The sequence below is a fragment of the Phyllobates terribilis genome, unplaced genomic scaffold (assembly GCF_046119375.1).
Source record: "Phyllobates terribilis strain yellow unplaced genomic scaffold, ASM4611937v1 Scaffold_1__5_contigs__length_1240528914, whole genome shotgun sequence".
In the NCBI taxonomy this organism is placed as follows: Eukaryota; Metazoa; Chordata; class Amphibia; order Anura; family Dendrobatidae; genus Phyllobates; species Phyllobates terribilis.
The window spans coordinates 13,413,164-13,432,670 of record NW_027362761.1 but is presented as its reverse complement, the minus strand read 5'-3'; the positions used below and the strand labels follow the sequence as shown (position 1 = coordinate 13,432,670).

General features: G+C 42.6%; 1 protein-coding gene across 1 annotated transcript in view; it reads right to left on the bottom strand.

Annotated features, from left to right (window-relative positions):
* Nucleotides 1–19,507, bottom strand: part of HCN2 (hyperpolarization activated cyclic nucleotide gated potassium and sodium channel 2) — a 159,470-nt gene that overhangs the window by 59,667 nt on the left and 80,296 nt on the right. Inside the window, exon 2 of the mRNA XM_073655106.1 lies at nt 14,361–14,784. Within this exon, the coding sequence (XP_073511207.1) occupies nt 14,361–14,784 (424 nt within the window). The remainder of the gene's footprint in view (nt 1–14,360; nt 14,785–19,507) is intronic.

Here is a 19,507-nt window from a genome sequence, read left to right as displayed (position 1 = left end):
AGGACCAAGCAAACTAGAGATAGATAGGCACAAAAGCACCAGGCTAGAGAGACAGTAAAAACAACACTGAAGTCCAGCAAGGCCAGAAGGGCGGAGCTGGAATATATAGGCAGCTGGTCACGTGACCGCAAAACACAAGATGGAAAAAACAAACAGGAGGGTTCTAACAGTACCCCCTCTTTTATGAGGATCCTCCGGATCCTCCAGGCCCAGGCCTATCCGGAAATCTCCTGTGGAAAGCTTTGAAAAGTCTAGGGGCAGAGACATCATCCGCCTTAACCCAGGAGTTATCCTCGGGACCGAAACCTTTCCAAGCGACGAGATACTGTAATCTCCCTCTATGCCCTCTGAAATTCAGGATACGAGAAATTTCATATTCGCCGTCTTCCACCACAGGAGGAACTGTGACAGTGGCTTCCCTATCAGATACATCAGCCTTTTTTAACAAGAAAACATGAAACATCGGATTAATCTTCCAGGAGGAGGGAACCTCCAACCTAACCGCAGATTGGTTAACTACCTGAAGCACCTTAAATGGCCCCACAAACTTCGGACCCAATTTTTTAGAGGGAATCCTCAACCGCAGATTCTTTGAGGACAACCAAACCATGTCACCCATAGTAAACAAAACCTCTTTACGTTTCCTGTTAAAATACTTCTTGGACTTTTTGTTAGCCTCTTGAAGGTTACAACGTACATTAGTCCAAACTCACTCCAAATCACCGGAAAAAATAATTTTCAACATCACCTGACCCCTGATTCAAACGTCTCAGTTCTGTCTCAGCAGATGAGACTCGATCAGGATCGTCATACAACAGCCCCATAGCAGAAAAAAAATCCTCCACTGACCTAAAACACGGATCATTAGGTTGGAGAGAAAAGGCCCACTCCTGTGGTTCCTTGCGCAAAAGTGACATGATAAACCCAATGCGCTGTGATTCATTCCCAGAGGACTTTGGTCTCAAATGAAAATATAATAAACAAGCATTTTTAAAGGAAAAAAAATCTTGTTGTTTACCATCAAAAATATCAGGGAGTCCTACCTTCGGTTCCACAAAATGCGCTCCAGAACAGCTACTCACGTGTTGCCGGAGCTCGGCCACCTCCAGAGACAATCCCTGCAGGCGTTGAGCCAAATCTTGAACCGAAACCATACTGATCCCCGGATTTCTTTCCTTAAAGTTTTTTTTTGTTTGGGCTGGACTTACTGTTATGATCTGCAACATAAACTAGAGAAAGAAGCGGAGAGCTGTCCCTACAATAAGACTAAGCTGAGTCCCTACGTTGTAGCGGGCGACCTGTTCCTTGTGAACAGACACGCCTTCGTCCTCGGCTAGTCTGAACGGAGACCTAAAGAGAAAGGGAGGGGTCCCTAAAAGAACTAAGGACTGGGACAAAAAAATGGGACACCTCCTAACAGAAGTTGTTGCAGAGCAAAAGATAAACTGACAAAAAGTACTAGAGGTCCAGAGCACCAAGCAAACTAGAGATAGAAAGGCACAAAAGCACCTGGCTAGAGAGACAGTCAAAACAACACTGAAGTCCAGCAAAGCCAGAAGGGCGGAGCAGGAATATATAGGAAGATGGTCACGTGACCGCAAAACACAAGATAGAACCCTCCTGTTTGTTTTTGTTTCTAACATTTTCCCCCTATTCATGGTTATATCCCATTTTTCGGACGTTGCCATCTCAGGAACTGAAAAGACTGCCAAGCACAGTGTGGAGATCCCTTAAGATAAAAAATCTTAGGAAAAAAAACAGCCAATGTAAAATATATATGTTGACTTGCCATATATAGTGTTTCAACTCAGTTGAAGTGCATATAATAAAAGGGAAAATTTCATTTTAAACACTTCAAAGTGTTCAAGCAGCACTTTCCTAATGATAAAAAACAGGAAAATGTAGTCTATAAAAAAGCGGAGGAAAATGAATACATCAAGAAAAGTAGCAGGATTCCTGAGTGGAGGAGTACAGAAGCATGTCTGATGGAAAACTATGCAGAGCCTGTCACCATTTACAGGAAGGGGTAGCCGAAGATTCATGGTATTAAAGAGTGACTAATCCCAGCAAACAGTCTGTATAATAGAACCTTCCTGATAAAACCAGACTATGCTATACTAATATAATTAATTGCCCATTGTCACCCCATTAATTAGAGAAAAAAGATATATAAAAATAACAGGTTATGAAATGGAGCAAGTTATTAGCAAATTCTTTAAAAAGAAAGCTGTCAGGTCAATTAATGTGCTGAAACCAGAGACTTGCCAGAGGAGAAACAATAGGTGGGTCGCCTGCGCTGCTGATGGAGATCCGAAAGAAAAGTCCAGGATACAAAGTCGACTTGATAACGTTTTGTTATAAATGTGTTTTGAAGTCTTCAGACGTCTTCATCAGGATATAACCCGTGGGACTGCAGCAGCTGACAAATTTAAAGAGGTTGTCCACTACTATATGAAATGTCCCAATGTATTTAAACGGTGGAGAGAAGTGTTTTTGGAAATACCTTCTGCTGTGCGTCTTGCCTGTGAGCGGCGCTATTGCTGACCGCTCTCAGGCATCACATGACCCCCGGCTGCTCTGGCATCCGCTGAAGTCATGTCAAGTCAGGTGTGACCCAGTGATGTGCACCCCCTGATTGGTGGGCGCGTCACAGCCCAGCATCCACCGCGTGCTTTCCCAATGAATGCAGAGGATAGGGAAAGTGCACGGTGGATGCTGGGCTGTGACGTGCGTTGAAACCCCACCCACAGCCCATCAGGGGTAGCGCGTCAGTGGGTCACGCCCAGCTGCAGCCAGAACTTGACGTGACTTCAGCGGATGCCAGAGCAGCCGGGGGTCATGTGATGCCTGAGAGCGGTCAGCAATAGCGCCACTCCCGGCAAGACGCACAGCAGAAGGTATTTCCAAACACACTTCTCTCAACCGTTTAAATACATTGGGATATTTTATATTGTAGTGGACAACCTCTTTAAGCTTGATCCTTGTGTGATACATCGCTTTATTAGGTGAGCAATTCCCTGCACCTTATTGTCCTTTATCATCGGTGAGACCCTATTGTGCTTTTTGCTTCTCAGCTTTTTCCTATAAACCAGAGACTTGTCACCATGTATAGTAACATGCCCCAAATGAAATTTTAAGCATTAGGGCAGTATTTTCTGTTTGAGTGGGATCCAAAAAACACATCGGATAGCACCAGGACCAAGTGTAGTCTATGGGGTTATGAACATATCAGATTTTTTTCCTCGGTCGAAAGATGGTACGAGGTAAAAAAAATATATCACAGCATGCAGAGTTTGATCTGATATTCGGATCGGCCATACAAGTCAATGAGTCTGTGGAAAAACAATGGACTGGACTCAGATGACATCTGAGTGCAGCCAATTTCCACGCACTAACAGAATGGAGACATTTTTTTCTCCATCTTCTCATCATCATAAAGGATAGGAGCACACTATGATCACACTCTGAGTTTGATCAGGGTGCGATTTTCAAAATCAACCCGATTGTCTCGAATGAGAGAATACACACTCACCTGCACCCTAGCCTTAGAATGAGTGAAGATATTTAAAGGGAACCTGTCAGCTGATTCATACTACCCAAATTTCAGGCAGCATGAATCAGAGCTTGGCTGCATGACTGCAGCTAGGTACGTATATATATTATATATATATATATATATATATATATATATATATATATATATATATATATATATATATATATATATATATACACAATACAGACCAAAAGTTTGGACACACCTTCTCATTTAAAGATTTTTACGCCAGATGACCTGGCCTCCACAGTCACCAGACCTGAACCCAATCGAGATGGTTTGGGGTGAGCTGGACCGCAGAGTGAAGGCAAAAGGGCCAACAAGTGCTAAGCATCTCTGGGAACTCCTTCAAGATTGTTGGAAGACCATTTCCGGTGACTACCTCTTGAAGGTCATCAAGAGAATGCCAAGAGTGTGCAACACAGTCATCAAAGCAAAAGGTGGCTACTTTGAAGAACCTAGAATATAAGACATATTTTCAGTTGTTTCACACTTTTTTGTTAAGTATATAATTCCACATGTGTTAATTCATAGTTTTGATGCCTTCAGTGTGAATGTACAATTTTCAAAGTCATGAAAACACAGAAAAATCTTTAAATGAGGTGTGTCCAAACTTTTGGTCTGTACTGTATATATTTAAAATATACTTTAAAAATCCAGTTGGGGACCATAGCCATAGACTACAGTAGTCCGGCTCTGCCCCAGTCGGGTCTTACCAGTGCGGCTCCAGGTGATTGTTGTTACGAATCGTAGTTTTGTGCTCCCACCTGGTAATGGAGCTGGTACGGCGCTACTCCAGTCTCAAGCACCGCCATTGTCCTGACCCAGGTGGCGGAGTTACCATGTGGGCAGGGAAATTGTCCCAATCTTGTGAAGTGTCGACTTGTGGCGTTGTGGGAAGTGTGAAGACACGGGACACCAAGCAACGCAGGACGCGGTTTTGTTTGGCAATAAAAAATGGTGGGATTTTGTCCAGCCTGCTGTTGAAGCTAGCACAGAGTGGCTGTCTGGGGATGATAGGGATAGTCAGCACGTGATCTTAGGCGGGCTATATAATTGTGCTCCCTGCTCAGTCCTTTGCTGTTTATTGCTGTTTCCCATGTGCTTGGTGGTTTGTGGTGTTCGCATAAGGTTTTGCTATTACAGAAGGGTTTTCTCATTTACTCTTTTGGTTACGCTCTCTGGGGTTTCTGCAGAGGTACTCACCTGGTCCTAGACTGGGCAAGAGCTGCATCACCAGGTGCCAGCAGTCTGGCAACAGTGGGCCTAGGAAGGGCTCTGCCAAAGTCTCCCTTCCATTTAATGGGAACTGGTGAAGAGTATTCCCGGTCCTCAAGGGCTCGTCTAGCTGGGTAGCTTGTGCCAAGTGTATCTGTGGCTGTGCCTTTGCTGGTTTAGTGCCAGTCTTTTTGGGTCCCTCTTTGAAGTGCATAACAATTGTCGGGTCTCTCGCTATGTACACATGAAGGAGAGACCTTTCCACTGTTTGGGCAACATATGAATCAAGTGATCGGTTCCGTTTAAAGCCACGTTCACATGTTCAGTATTTTAAATCACTATTTGTAAACCAAAATCAGTAGAACAATCAGAGGAAAAGTATAATAGAAACACGTCACCACTTCTGTATTTATCACCCACTCCTGGTTTTGGCTTACAAATACTGAGGTAAAATACTGACGAAATACTGAAGGTGTGATCGTGGCCTAACACTGACATGCAGCTCCTTCCAGTCATCTGGGCGGTGCTGCAACATCATGGTTTCATCAATGCTAGCCCACCCACTCAGCTTTTGATGTCCCTCCAGTATGTGAGGAGGGGTTAGGTGGGGCTGCAGCACTGCCCAGAAGTGGTGACATGTTTCTATTATACTTTTCCTCTGATTCTTCCTCTCCTGGTTCTGGCTTACAATATACTTAACATTCTTGACGCAGTGAAAATACAGTGTCAAAAGCTCATCATGGGCACACACAATACTTTCTAATCACAAATGATTATAAAACATGTTTGTGTTTGCACGGAATTACTTTGAAAAAAAAATTTCTGAATAATTCCACCCTTGAAATTGGAGTACACACACCTTGGCAATGCCCTACCACTCGCGAGTCCCTCACTAGTTTCTGTACCCTCTTCTGGCCATGTGCTCATTGTAGAGGTGGACAACGGCATTTCAGGGTGAGGCTAACATAAGATAGAAGTGGGGAATTTGGTGGTAATATAGTACATTATGATTTCTTAAGAATTTTCCGGTAAAAAAAATCTATTTAAATCCTGCCAGTAATCATAGAGAAAACATGTGAGGAGAGATGACCGAATCAATTCTATGAATTGAGTGAGGTACAGATTCTTTGACGTTTGCAAATCCAAATAATTTGCAATTATAAAATAGCCGCCACCATGTTACAGATGGCATAAGATGACCTCTTAACAATATCTAAACATCCTTGTATCCAATAAAACTGAATCAAATCAAAGAAAACTGTATCTCTTTGAGTTCAGTGTCTCCTAGGCGTATCCTATGATACCCTCACATGGTGTAGCATACCAGACCTGACAGCTTTCAACCATATAGACACTATCTACCACCCAGCAAGAGGACTAATGTCCCAAATCTGGGGATCAATAGAACAACCACAAGCTCTAAGGCCACGTTCACACATTCAGTATTTGCACAGTATTTTACCTCAGTATGTATAAGCCAAAGCCAGGAGTGGGTGATAAATACAGAAGTGGTGACGTGTTTCTATTATACACTGCTCAAAAAAATAAAGGGAACACTTAAACAACAGAATATAACTCCAAGTAAATCAAACTTCTGCGAAATCAAACTGTCTACTTAGGAAGCAACACTGATTGACAAACAATTTCACATGCTGTTGTGCAAATGGAATAGACAATAGATGGAAATTATTGGCAATTATCAAGACACACTCAATAAAGGAGTGGTTCTGCAGGTGGGGACCACAGAGCACATCTCCATACCAATGCTTTCTGGCTGATGTTTTGGTCACTTTTGAATGTTGGTTGTGCTTTCACACTCGTGGTAGCATGAGACGGACTCTACAACCCACAGAAGTTGCTCAGGTAGAGCAGCTCATCCAGGATGGCACATCAATGCGAGCTGTGAGTAGAAGGTTTGCTGTGTCTGTCAGCGTAGTGTCCAGAGGCTGGAGGAGCTACCAGGAGACAGGCCAGTACACCAGGAGACGTGGAGGGGGCCGTAGGAGGGCAACAACCCAGCAGCAGGACCGCTACCTCTGCCTTTGTGCAAGTAGGAACAGGAGGAGCACTGCCAGAGCCCTGCAAAATGACCTCCAGCAGGCCACAAATGTGCACATATCTGCACAAATGGTTAGAAACCGACTCCATGAGGGTGGTATGAAGGCCCGACGTCCACAGATGGGGGTTGTGCTCACAGCCCAACACCATGCAGGACGCTTGGCATTTGCCACAGAACACCAGGATTGGTAAAGTCGCCACTGGTGCCCTGTGCTCTTCACAGATGAAAGCAGGTTCACACTGAGCACATGTGACAGATGTGACAGAGTCTGGGGACGCCGTGGAGAGCAATCTGCTGCCTGCAACAACCTTCCGCATGACCGGTTTGGCAGTGGGTCAGTAATGGTGTGGGGTGGCATTTCTTTGGAGGGCCGCACAGCCCTCCATGTGCTCGCCAGAGGTAGCCCGACTGCCATTAGGTACCGAGATGAGATCCTCAGACCCCTTGTGAGACCATATGCTGGTCCGGTTGGCCCTGGGTTCCTCCTAATGCAGGACAATGCCAGACTTCATGTGGCTGGAGTGTGTCAGCAGTTCCTGCAAGATGAAGGCATTGAAGCCATGGACTGGCCCGCCCGTTCCCCAGACCTCAATCCAATTGAGCACATCTGGGACATCATGTCTCGCTCCATCCACCAACGTCACGTTGCACCACAGACTGTCCAGGAGTTGGCGGAAGCTTTAGTCCAGGTCTGGGAGGAGATCCCACAGGAGACCATCGGCAACCTCATCAGGAGCATGCCCAGGCATTGTAGGGAGGTCATACAGGCACGTGGAGGCCACACACAATACTGAGCCTCATTTTGACTTGTTTTAAGGACATTACATCAAAGTTGGATCAGCCTGTAGTGTGTTTTTCCACTTTAATTTTGGGGGTGACTCCAAATCCAGGCCTCCATTGGTTAATAAATTTGATTGCCATTGATGATTTTTGTGTGATTTTGTTGTCAGCACATTCAACTTTGTACAGAGCAAAGTATTCAATGAGAATGTATGATTGATACCACCAGATCTTACTGACTTAAAATGGGGGTTGTCATGTTCTGGGGAGTTTTCTGCCTTTTTCAAAAGAAATGTAGTGCTGGGTGCAGTGCCTAGAAGAATTTATGGCAGAGGTTGCAAACACAGATGAGCCCATTGCACAAAATGAAAAGAACTACTTTAATATCTTTCCTCCAATATTTGTACATTCACGGTTTTCACGTAACCACTGTATCTTATATATAATTCTATATAAAAGTAGAAAATGTAAGATTCATTACAGACAAAAGAAATGGGTGCAAAGTACAAGTACTTTGTTCATGGAAATATTTGAATGCTGTAGTTTCCTGCTGACACATCCTAGCGGGCACCTTGGGGCCCATTGTGTCACTTACACTGATGGACTAAACCAAGGGTCTGCCAAAGGGACCATTACAGCATCTGATGAAGCGTCATCTGACTGCGTGTTGAGATTAATGACACAGTGTCATTAACAATCAGTATTAATTCCCAAACATGTCAAAAGATATTCTAACTATGTAGCAACAATTGTGCCTTGCTGCATTGGGCATAATCTCAAAGATAAAGAGACAGGACGTTGTAGATCTCCAGTGGTAGAGCTTTCCTGGGGCACAAATCTAAACACGGCAAAAAGGGCTAATAAAGCCTTCAAATTTGGGCAGATGCTGGGGCACATAGTACTTACTGCCTGTCAGCCCTATAGCATCTGAACTACTGCAGAAATCAGAAACCTATCAGATGTGCTCAGTGATAGGAGGAAGACTACTTTCCAGCCATGTATCACACTGACAGCTATTCAAAGAGCTGTGCTCTCTAGAGTGGCGAAACCGCCAAAACATCCGCTGCAGCACATCTCATTGCTAGGTCATGCACACTAAAGGCTGCTGTTACACGCATGCCGCTAGGTTCAGATAGGGCGAGACGGGTTTCATGAATTCTTTGGAATCCTGGGGGAACCGTTACTCAGGGCGACCATAGGCAGCAGCTTCTCTCAGGCACACGATAGATTCTATTGCTGACCAGACACATCTGACAAATCTTTTTCAACAATTTAACAGTGGAATTTAATCTGAAGCACGGCCAGTGCAATTCAGGGATATTACAGCAACAATCTTCATTACAGTACAGTCTGAGTTTCTTGAGCAACCGGCTCCAGTAACAATACAGTAGTTTCTTCACAAGGCACAGTATTACAGTCTCTTCAGTAGCATAATTCAGCATAGATTAGATCTCTTAGCAGCACACTTCTATGCATACACAACCACAGGCTTTTCCTTCACAAGGACACAATAGTACACAGCATTCTTTATCCTGCATGGAGATTGGGGGGGGGGGTTTGAAGACGGAGATGATCCCTGTGACACAATTCCTTCCAGTCCTTATCTTCCTGTCCAATAATAGTTTGCACTGTTAGTTCAGGGAGTTTATCTGACCTGTGTTTAGTTTCTCTCCTGATCTGAATCCTGTTCAGTTGCCTTCTTCTTTCTCTTCGGCTTCAGCCAGACTACAACAACAAGTTCCCCACAATCCCCCTGGGGCTCTGCTAAAACACTCCCTGTCTCCTGTGACTGTGTTAACCCCTCTAGTTGCTGGATGCTTCTGAAGCAAAACACTTCCTGTCTCTTGTGACTGTGTTAACTCTTATAGTTGCTGGATGCTTTAGAAGCAACAGCACTACTTCTGCATGTTACACTGCCTTATAGGGAATGTATAATAAAAATAATTCTTATTTAAATCATGATTTAAATATTTGTCTTTTTTTTTTCTGTAATAGGCTGAGATTTCCAGTTTTCTGTTGCTTGGGTCCCAAATGAGAGCGTAGTTCCCAGAAGGGTGGTGGTTTGGAGGGGGTTACCTGAACTGCACATCTTTGGCTCTATGCATGCTCCCAAACGTTGGTGCTCTAATGGGCATGTCCCAATTGCTTGTCCGGCACATGCACAGTAGATAATTCTCAGTACTACAGGCATTTAGCACCTATTCAGCCTGGCACACGTGCACTAAGTTGGTTTGTGTATAGTACAGGCTCTATAGAACGCATTGCTTATAATACTCATGTTATAGGAACATAATTCAGAACATGACCAGCAGACACCAGAGGAAGAGAGTACATATCAAGCCATGGATGCACGAGAAACAACGCATAACCAGTAGATTATAACATGGCGATTATAGCAACAGGGTGCATCAAAAATTCAGCAGAATTTGAAATAAAGGTATATTAGTAACAGTTACAACCAGGGCTGTGGAGTTGGAGTCGGAGCCCATTTTGGTGGAGTCGGAATCGGTATAAAATGGACCGACTCAGACTCCTATAATATATTATAAATTGGGTACAGTAGTTCAATGCAGTTTGTGGGGAATATCTTTTCATAAGAATTTGGGAAAGTTATGAAATCTCCTATAAATGTCTGCCCTATTCCTGATCTAAGGGTCTAGACTTTTAGCTGAGATGAATGTGCTACAGTAAATTTATCACTTACACATGAGCCGTGTATGAGGGAGTCGTGGAGTCGGTATTATGGCAATTGAGGAGTCAGAGGTTTGGCTTACTGACTCCACAGCCCTGGTTACAATTTTACATCACATGTGTATTTTATCAAAAGTACAGGGGACGCTACAAGTATTTCATGTTACCTTCTCTGTGATGCACAACCGGCTTGGTAGTGCAGCTTTCAGGCTCCTTCATGGTTATAAAAAAAAAAAATATCACAGCATATCAGGTTCGCCCAATGAAGTCTATGGATGAGCAAAAAAAATTGGATCCCATATGGAACATCCGTATTGTATCTGATTTTTATGGATTAATTGCAATTATTAACATAGGAAGCTGTATCTGATCAAGTACATCATTTTAAGTATAAAAACTGATGCCTCTTGGAAGTAAAATACTAACACATAGATAGTTCACAAATGACAATAAGGATGAAAAATGCAGAATTTTCTGGATAAAAATCAGATGATTTTTCATACACTGATCTGACCCTGGCCTTACTCGCAGACTTTACAATGCTCCCGTTTTCAAAATTGCAGTTGATCGATGATCATGTGACCAGAACTGCTCTCAGCCTCCTCCAATAGAAAAACTGCTTTCCCAACCCTGTACATTTCAGAATGCATCCTGCTGCTTCTGTCTTCAATCACATCATCGATAAGCACTAGTGACCCAGTGACATTGGAAGCCATGCATGTCCATACCATCACACCGCATCCACCATGTTCTACAGAGCATATGCTGTGATGTAGACCATGAGCTGTTCCAACTGTTTCCAATACTTTCTTCTTCTCATCATTCTGCTACAAGTTGATCTTAGTTTCATTTATTCACAAAATGCTTTTCCAGAACTGGGCTGCCTTCTTTAGATGTTTTTTTGGTAAAGTCTAATCTGGCCTTTCTATTTTTAAGGCTGATTTGCAACTTGCATCTTGTGGTGAACCCTCTCCTCTGTATTTGCTTGAAGTCTGCTCTCTACGGTGGACTTGGATACTGATACACATACTTCCTGAAGAGTGCTCTTCACTTGGGTGGATGTTATGGAGGGGTTTTTCGTCCACCATGGAAAGGATTCTGTGATCATCCACCACTGTTGTCTTCTGTGGATGTCCAAGCCTTTTTGACTTCCCAAGCTCACCAGTGCGCTTTTTTTTTTTTTTTTGCAGAATGTACCAAGCTGTTAATTTTGCCACTAACATTCCTGCTATCTCTCTGACAGATTTCGTCTTTTTTTTTTGTTTGTTTCTCTTCCGTTGAGAGCTCATTTGACTGCATGTTGTGGGTGTACAGCAACAGATTCCAAATCAAAATGCCACACCTGGAATCAGCTCCAGATCTTTTACCTATTTAACAAATGATGGATTAATGAGGTAATAGCCCATGCAGCTCATTAAAGAGTTTTTGCGATCACTGTGGAATTACTTTTGGTCCCTTGTAATGCAGCGGCGTGCGGCATTACTGTAATGGTCCAGGATGTGTTTTGGCTGACCATGTACCTCCCGCTCAGGTGACTGGTCACATGACTGTGACATAGCACAGGTCCTGTGCACACAGAATGTCTGATCACATGACTGTGACATCAGCACAGGTCCTGTGTGCGTTGGAAGATGTATAAACCCTGTTAGTTTTGAGACAGGGTGTGTAAGGCATGAGGCCTGTTCTTGTGTGGGACACCGCTAGAGTGTGAGGCCTAGTGAGGCCTATTGAAGCCTGTTGAAGCCTGAAAGGTCGAGGCTGGATCCTTAGGTGTAAGCGATCCCAGTAGCCTTGGAGGGCCAGAGGCTTGGAAGACAAGAGTCCTGGAAGGCAAAGGCTGGATCTGGAGATCTGGAGAGACCTGAAAATGGCTGTCCACCAACGTTCTCCATCCAACCTGACGGAATTGGAGAGGATCTGCAAGGAAGAATGGCAGAGGATCCCCAAATCTAGGTGTGAAAAACTTGTTGCATCATTCCCAAGAAGACTCATGGATGTACTAGCTCAAAAGGGTGCTTCTACTCAATACTGAGCAAAGGGTCTGAATACTTATGACCATGTGATATTTCAGTTTTTCTTTTTTAATACATTTGCAAAAATTTCTACATTTCTGTTTTTTTTTCAGTCAAGATGGGGTGCAGAGTGTACATTATTGAGAAAAAAAAAAACTTTTTAGAATTTACCAAATGGCTGCAATGAAACAAAGAATGAAAAAGTTAAAGGGGTCTGAATACTTTCCGTACCCACTGTACGTATTTATTGGTATATTTTTTTTCTTGTTTTTATTTTAGGATTTTTATTATTTTTTTTGTATTTTTACAAATTTTTTAAAACTTTTTTTTTTTTACTTTTTTACTTAGTCCCTCTATGGGACTTTAACTTTTATTACTCTGATCACTGGTATAATGCATTGCAATGCATTAAACCTGTTAGTGGTGCACTGACAGAAGCCTCTTAGACCATGCTCTGGGCAGGGTCTAACAAGGCCACCGTAGCTGGCAGACTCCATCATCATGATGACCTCGTGTTGCCATGGCAACAATTAGGCCCTTACGATGACGTCATGAGGTGCCGATCGGAAGGGAGAGGGAGACCCTCCCTTTCCTCACCTACTACATGTTGCGATCAATATCAATTGCGGACCTAACTGTATTTGTACTTAATTTTTGTCTAGTTTTTCCTGTTTTGAGGCCGTTTTTCTTTGGGCAAAATCTTTTTTTAGTAGTGCCTTTTGTGCAGTCTATTATCTCCTTTTTTGTCCGTTTTTTTCCTCTCCTTCCACTGTGGGCATTAATTTAGTAATACAGATGTTTGCGGGCTTTTTAAAAAGTTGCCAAATTTTTGTGTACTTGAATAAAAACATCATATCAGACCGTGAACTCTATCCTGTATTTTCACCAGTTTTCCCCTCTGCAGACTCTCTCTATACTCTCTGCCATTCATTCAGCATGGAGAAGATTATACAGCAACGCTGAGTTGTCAGGAGTAAGGAAATTAACTTTTTAAAAAGTTCATAATGATCTTTCTGTTTCCCTCTGCTTGTTGCCGCTCCCTGCTCCTCATCACCCTTCCCTCTACATAGAGTATAATAAGCTGTGGCACATTACACAATAAGCCTTAAGTCTGGTCTATTCTTTTTCAGAGTGGGTTCTTCTCCATGGTCTTTCCTCTTTTTTCCCACCTCTCAGGTTGTATTTGTAGGTTAGGATTGATTTCAAGTTTACATTTAGTGCAATCCCATAATAGTTTTTATTTATATGCGCTTTGATCTTGAACACCAAGGCCCTGATTCATCAGGACCAGTGATTTTGTCAGGACTGGAGTGAGATTTCTGCCGTACGGAATGAAACAGCTCAACATTAGTTAGACAAGCTGTGTTGTCACGACCCCACCCATTTCGGAGGAATGGGGAGCAACAGGTGTGAAAAAGAAAACACTTGAATTACACCAAAAATTTGCAACTTTTCAAAGATTTTACGCCACTTTTGAGGTGTAAAAACTTTGCTGAATCAGTGCCACTTTTTTGGTGTAAAAACTTTGATGAATCAGGGCCAATATGTATATTTTTTACTAGCTTTTATTTATTTGTTTCTCATCACATGATAGCTACCCTTTATTGTGAGGGTCTCTTCTGCATGATTATTCACACTGTTTATATGTGACTGTCAGTGGATATTCTGTTTGGTATATATATAATTCATGTATGCTATTTAGTAAAGTCTGCTATATATTTTTCAAATATTTGGTACACACCGTTTGGTATTCACTTTTTCTAACATAGGTTCTTGTAGCAATGCTGGTATAGCTTCCCATCTTTGCCTTTTTGGGCTGAACCTGTACATACATGCCTTTGTTTTTTTTTCGGGGAGTATGACCATTTCAGCTGGCAGAGAGGAGAGGAAGAATTGTTTGATAAGTGAGAACATGATTTCTCTGATAAGATATATTACAAAGTTTCTTATATTTGTCCATAGTATTGATATATACAAAGTTTGTTGTTCTATTTTAACTTCTTTAACTTAATAGTGTTTAGAGCACTAGAGCGAAAACACTTACCTCTTCCCACTGATGAATATACCGGATGAGCCTGGAAAGTCGAAGTAACCTAAGTAGACTGAGGATTTTAGTAAACCTCACAATTCGTAAAGCACGTGCAGTCTTGTAGACTTCAGAGTCAATACCTTTTTCTACAATCAGAAATATGTAGTCCACTGGAATGGAAGATACGAAGTCCACCACAAACCATGTGCGCAAATACTTGCGCTTGATCTTTTGTGGATCCAAGACTATTTCAGTGTTGTCCTCAATCACAATACCTGTGCGGAAGTTCAAGACTAAGTCCATAAGAAAGAAGGTGTCCGACACCACATTAAATATGATCCATGGTGTGGTTGTCTCGTCTTTGAAGAAAGTGATTCCCACAGGGATGATTATGAGGTTCCCCACCATGAAGAGCAGCATTGTGAAGTCCCAGTAAAATCTACAAATAGAAGAGAGAATAATAAGAACCATATGACATACTTATTTATACCGTACTTGGGGTGCATTTACACTGGCCGATAAACGGCAACTAGTGTGACTAGATACTAGTAGCCGCGCGAACTGTCCATTGACATTTGAATGAAATGAAACGCAATGGCAGGAGACCCAGGAGGACCCCACTGATAACACAGAGACATAAAAAAGCTAGACTGCAGTTTACCAAAATGTATGTGAGTAAGCCAAAATCATTCTGGGAAAGTGTCTTGTGGACAGATGAGAACAAGATAGAGCTTTTTGGTAAAGTACATCATTCCACTGTTTACCGAAAATGGAATGAGGCCTACAAATTCAAGAATATAATATCTACAGTCAAATATGGAGGAGGTTCAAAGATGTTTTGGGGTTGTTTTACTGCCTCTGGCACTGGGTGCCTTGACTGTGTGCAAGGCATCATGAAATCTGAAGATTACCAAAGGATTTTAGGGTCGCAATGTAGTGCCCAGTGTCACAAAGCTGGGTTTACATCCTAGGTCATGGGTCTACCAGTAGGACAATCACCTCAAACATACTTCAACAAGCACCCAGAAATGGATGGAGAGCTCCGAAGTGGCCAGCAATGAGTTAGGATCTAAATCCCATTGAACACCTGTGAAGAGATCTTAACATTGCTGTTGGGAGAAGGCAACGTTCAAATGAGACCTGAAGAGTTGTCCAAAATTCCGGGTGAGAGGTGTAAGAAGCTTACTGATGGTTATAGGAAGCAACTGATTGCAGTTATTTATTCCAAAGGGTGTGCAACCAAATATTAAGCTGAGGGTGCGAACAATTTTGTCTGATCCATTTTGGGGGTTGTGTGTGAAATTATGTCCACTTTGCCTTTTTTTCTCTGGTTATTTGTGTTGTTCCAATACAAACAAAGGAAATAAACATGTGTATAACAAAAATTGTTTAATTGCAATAATTTTCTGGGAGAAATACTTCATTTTCTGGAACAATTTCAAAGGGTGCCACCACTTTTGGCCATGACTGTATTATCTCTGACAATTTATTCCTGGGAAATTTCAAGAACAGCAGATAAGACAACGACTGATAACATCTGCTCTGAAGTCAGAACAGGTTTAATAAATGTAATCCATAAGAACTATGGCATATCAGGATGTTGCTTCGGCACTCTTTTGGCTGTCTAAATGTAGCATTGCACTCCAAATAGCAATCCTAAAAGCCCTCGATGAGACTATAAAACTGACATGGAGCATAAAGATGTTGGAATCCTGTAAATAAGGGCAGTGAGGGCAGAGTGGTGAGTTGTCATGGCATTCAGCGGGGTCATGCGACTGTGATGCTGGTACGATGCTAGCAATTTCAAAGCAAGCAAACCTCTAATTTGGGGCATACAGGTATGTATAGATTTACATTTCTATCACCTGTATGCCCATATTAGAGGTCTGATAGGTCCCAGGGGGTGACACATTCCCTTTAAACACCCAGGCCTGCGTGTCAATTAGCCAGAGGAAGGTAGCCGCTGAGTCCTAGAGTGAGACAGATCTAAGGTGTCTGTAATGCCAAAGAGATCTCCTGCAACCAACTGCAGGGAGACAGTCTGTCACATCTGACACACCCATGAAAGTACCCCCTCCTCTACGAGTGGACTCCGGACACTCAGGACCAGGTTTCTCAGGATAAGAGGTGTGAGCTGAACGAACCAACCTGGGAGCTTTCACCTCTGATGCTGAAACCCACATCCTCTCTTCTGGACCATAACTCTTCTAGTGCACCAAGTATTACAACCCCTGGCAAAAATTATGGATACTGTGGAATGTGGAGCCTCTTAAGCCCCCACCCCTACCGCGACCCCCAATAATGGTTGATGGTAATCTGGCATTTCAGATTTCGAAGATTGTAGATTCTCTTCTCCAAAGGCGTTCCCTATACAACCCCTGGCAAAAATTATGGAATCACCGGGCTCGGAGGTTGTTCATTCAGTTGTTTAATGTTGTTGAAAAAAAGCAGATCAAAGACATGGCACAAAACTAAAGTAATTTCAAATGGCAACTTTAGGGCTTTAACAAACACTAAAAGAAATCAAGATTAAAAATGTGGTACTCAGTAAGGGTACTTTTTTTCAGACCAAGCAGAGGGAAAAAATTATGGAATCACTCAATTCAGAGGAAAAAATTATGGAATCACCCTGTAAATTTTCATTTCCAAAACTAATACCTGCATCAAATTAGATCTGCTCGTTAGTCTGCATCTAAAAAGGAGTGATCACACCTTGGAGAGCTGTTGCACCAAGTGGACTGACATGAATCATGGCTCCAACACGAGAGATGTCAATTGAAACAAAGGAGAGGACTATCAAACTCTTAAAAGAAGGTAAATCATCAAGCAATGTTGCAAAAGATGCTGGTTGTTCACAGTCAGCTGTGTCTAAAATCTGGACCAAATACAAACAACATGGGAAGGTTGTTAAAGGCAAACATACTGGTAGACCAAGGAAGACTTCAAAGCGTCAAGACCAGAAACTTAAAGCAATATGTCTCCAAAACAGGAAATGCACAACAAAACAAATGAGGAACGAATGGGAGGAAACTGGAGTCAATTTCTGTGACCGAACTGTAAGAAACCGCCTAAAGGAAATGAGATTTACATACAGAAAAGCTAAACAAAAGCCATCATTAACACCTAAACAGAAAAAAAACAAGGTTACCATGGGCTAAGAAAAAGAATCGTGGACTGGGGATGACTGGATGAAAGTCATTCAGTGATGAATCGCAATTCTGCATTGGGCAAAGTGATGATGCTGGAACTTTTGTTTGGTGCCGTTCCAATGAGATTTATAAAGATGACTGCATGAAGAGAACATGCAAATTTCCACAGTCATTGATGATATGGGGCTGCATGTCAGGTAAAGGCACTAGGGAGATGGCTGTCATTACATCTTCAATAAATGCCCAAGTTTACATTGATATTTTGGACAGTTTTCTTATCCCATCAATTGAAAGGATGTTTGGGGATGATAACATCATTTTTCAAGATGATAATGCATCCTGCCATAGAGCAAAAACTGTGAAAACATTCCTTGAAAGAAGATACATAAGGTCAATGTCATGGCCTGCAAATAAAGTGAGAAACGCAGCACAACTGGACCAGGGTGCACGAGCAGGATCCAAGACCGTAGAATTAATAGTAAAACCTCGGCACACCAATAATTAGGAATTTTTGCTGATTTATTTTAGCAGTCCACATCATACGTTTCAGTCCACACGCTGGACCTTCATCAGTGTACCACTTGCTAAAGAATGGGAAAGAGGAGGAAGGAGTGGGAGGCTCAGTGTCCCTGGCAGGGAATCCTTAGACGCCGATAGGAGCGGTGTAAATGTCTAGGACACGCGGTATCCACCGCTGATTCTGGCATTGTGAACAATTGTGACAATGCCGGCTATCAGCGGTGGATACCGCGTGTCCTAGACATTTACACCACTCCTATCGGCGCCTAAGGATTCCCTGCCAGGGACACTACGCCTCCCACTCCTTCCTCCTCTTTCCCATTCTTTAGCAAGTGGTACACTGATGTAGGTCCAGCGTGTGGACCGAAACGTATGATGTGGACTGCTAAAATAAATCAGCAAAAATTCCTAATTATTGGTATGCCGAGGTTTTACTATTATGGCCTGCAAATAGTCCGGATCTCAATCCAATTGAAAATCTTTGGTGGAAGTTGAAGAAAATGGTCCATGACAAGGCTCCAACCTGCAAAGCTGATCTGGCAACAGCAATCAGAGAAAGCTGGAGTCAGATTGATGAAGAGTACTGTTTGTCACTCATTCAGTCCATGCCTCAGAGACTGCAAGCTGTTATTAAAGCCAGAGCTGGTGCAACAAAATACTAGTGATGTATTGGAGTGTTCTTGTGTGTCTTTGTTTTTCATGATTCCATAATTTTTTCCTCAGAATTGAGTGATTCCATAATTTTTTCCCTCTGCTTGGTCTGAAAAAAAATTACCCTTACTGAGTAGCACATTTTTAATCTTGATTTCTTTTAGTGTTTCTTAAAGCCCTAAAGTTGCCATTTAAAATGACTTTAGTTTTGTGCCATGTCTGTGATCTGCTTTTTTTCAACAACATTAAACAACTGAATGACAATCCTCCGAGCCCGGTGATTCCATAATTTTTCCCAGGGGTTGTATAGGGAAAGACTTTGGAGAAGAAAATCTACAATCCTCGAAATCTGAAATGCCAGATTACCATCAACCATTATTGGGGGTGGCGGTAGGGGTGAGGGCTCAAGAGGTTCCACATATTTCTTGAGTAAGGACGTGTGGAAAACATTGTGGACCTTAAGGGCCTGAGGAAGCTCAAGATGAAACGCTGCTTGGTTAATGACGGCGGATATTTTATAGGGACCAATAAACCTAGGTGCCAGCTTCCAAGAAGAGACTTTCAACTTGATATTCTTGGTAGACAAAGTCATCCACATTCAGGTCCAGACCTGGCAAGGGTTTTCTGTCAGCCATACGTTTATACCTGTCTCTCATGATCTTTAAATTACTCAGAACCTCCCGCCACACCGAGGAGAACAGGAACTCCCGAAGCTCCTCCCCACTAACGGTACCAAACAATGCTTTCCAGAACTTGGAAACAAACTGGGTCCCCCGATCTGACAACACATCGGAGGGAACCCAGTTAAGCTTCACAATCTCATTTATAAACACCTGAGCAAGT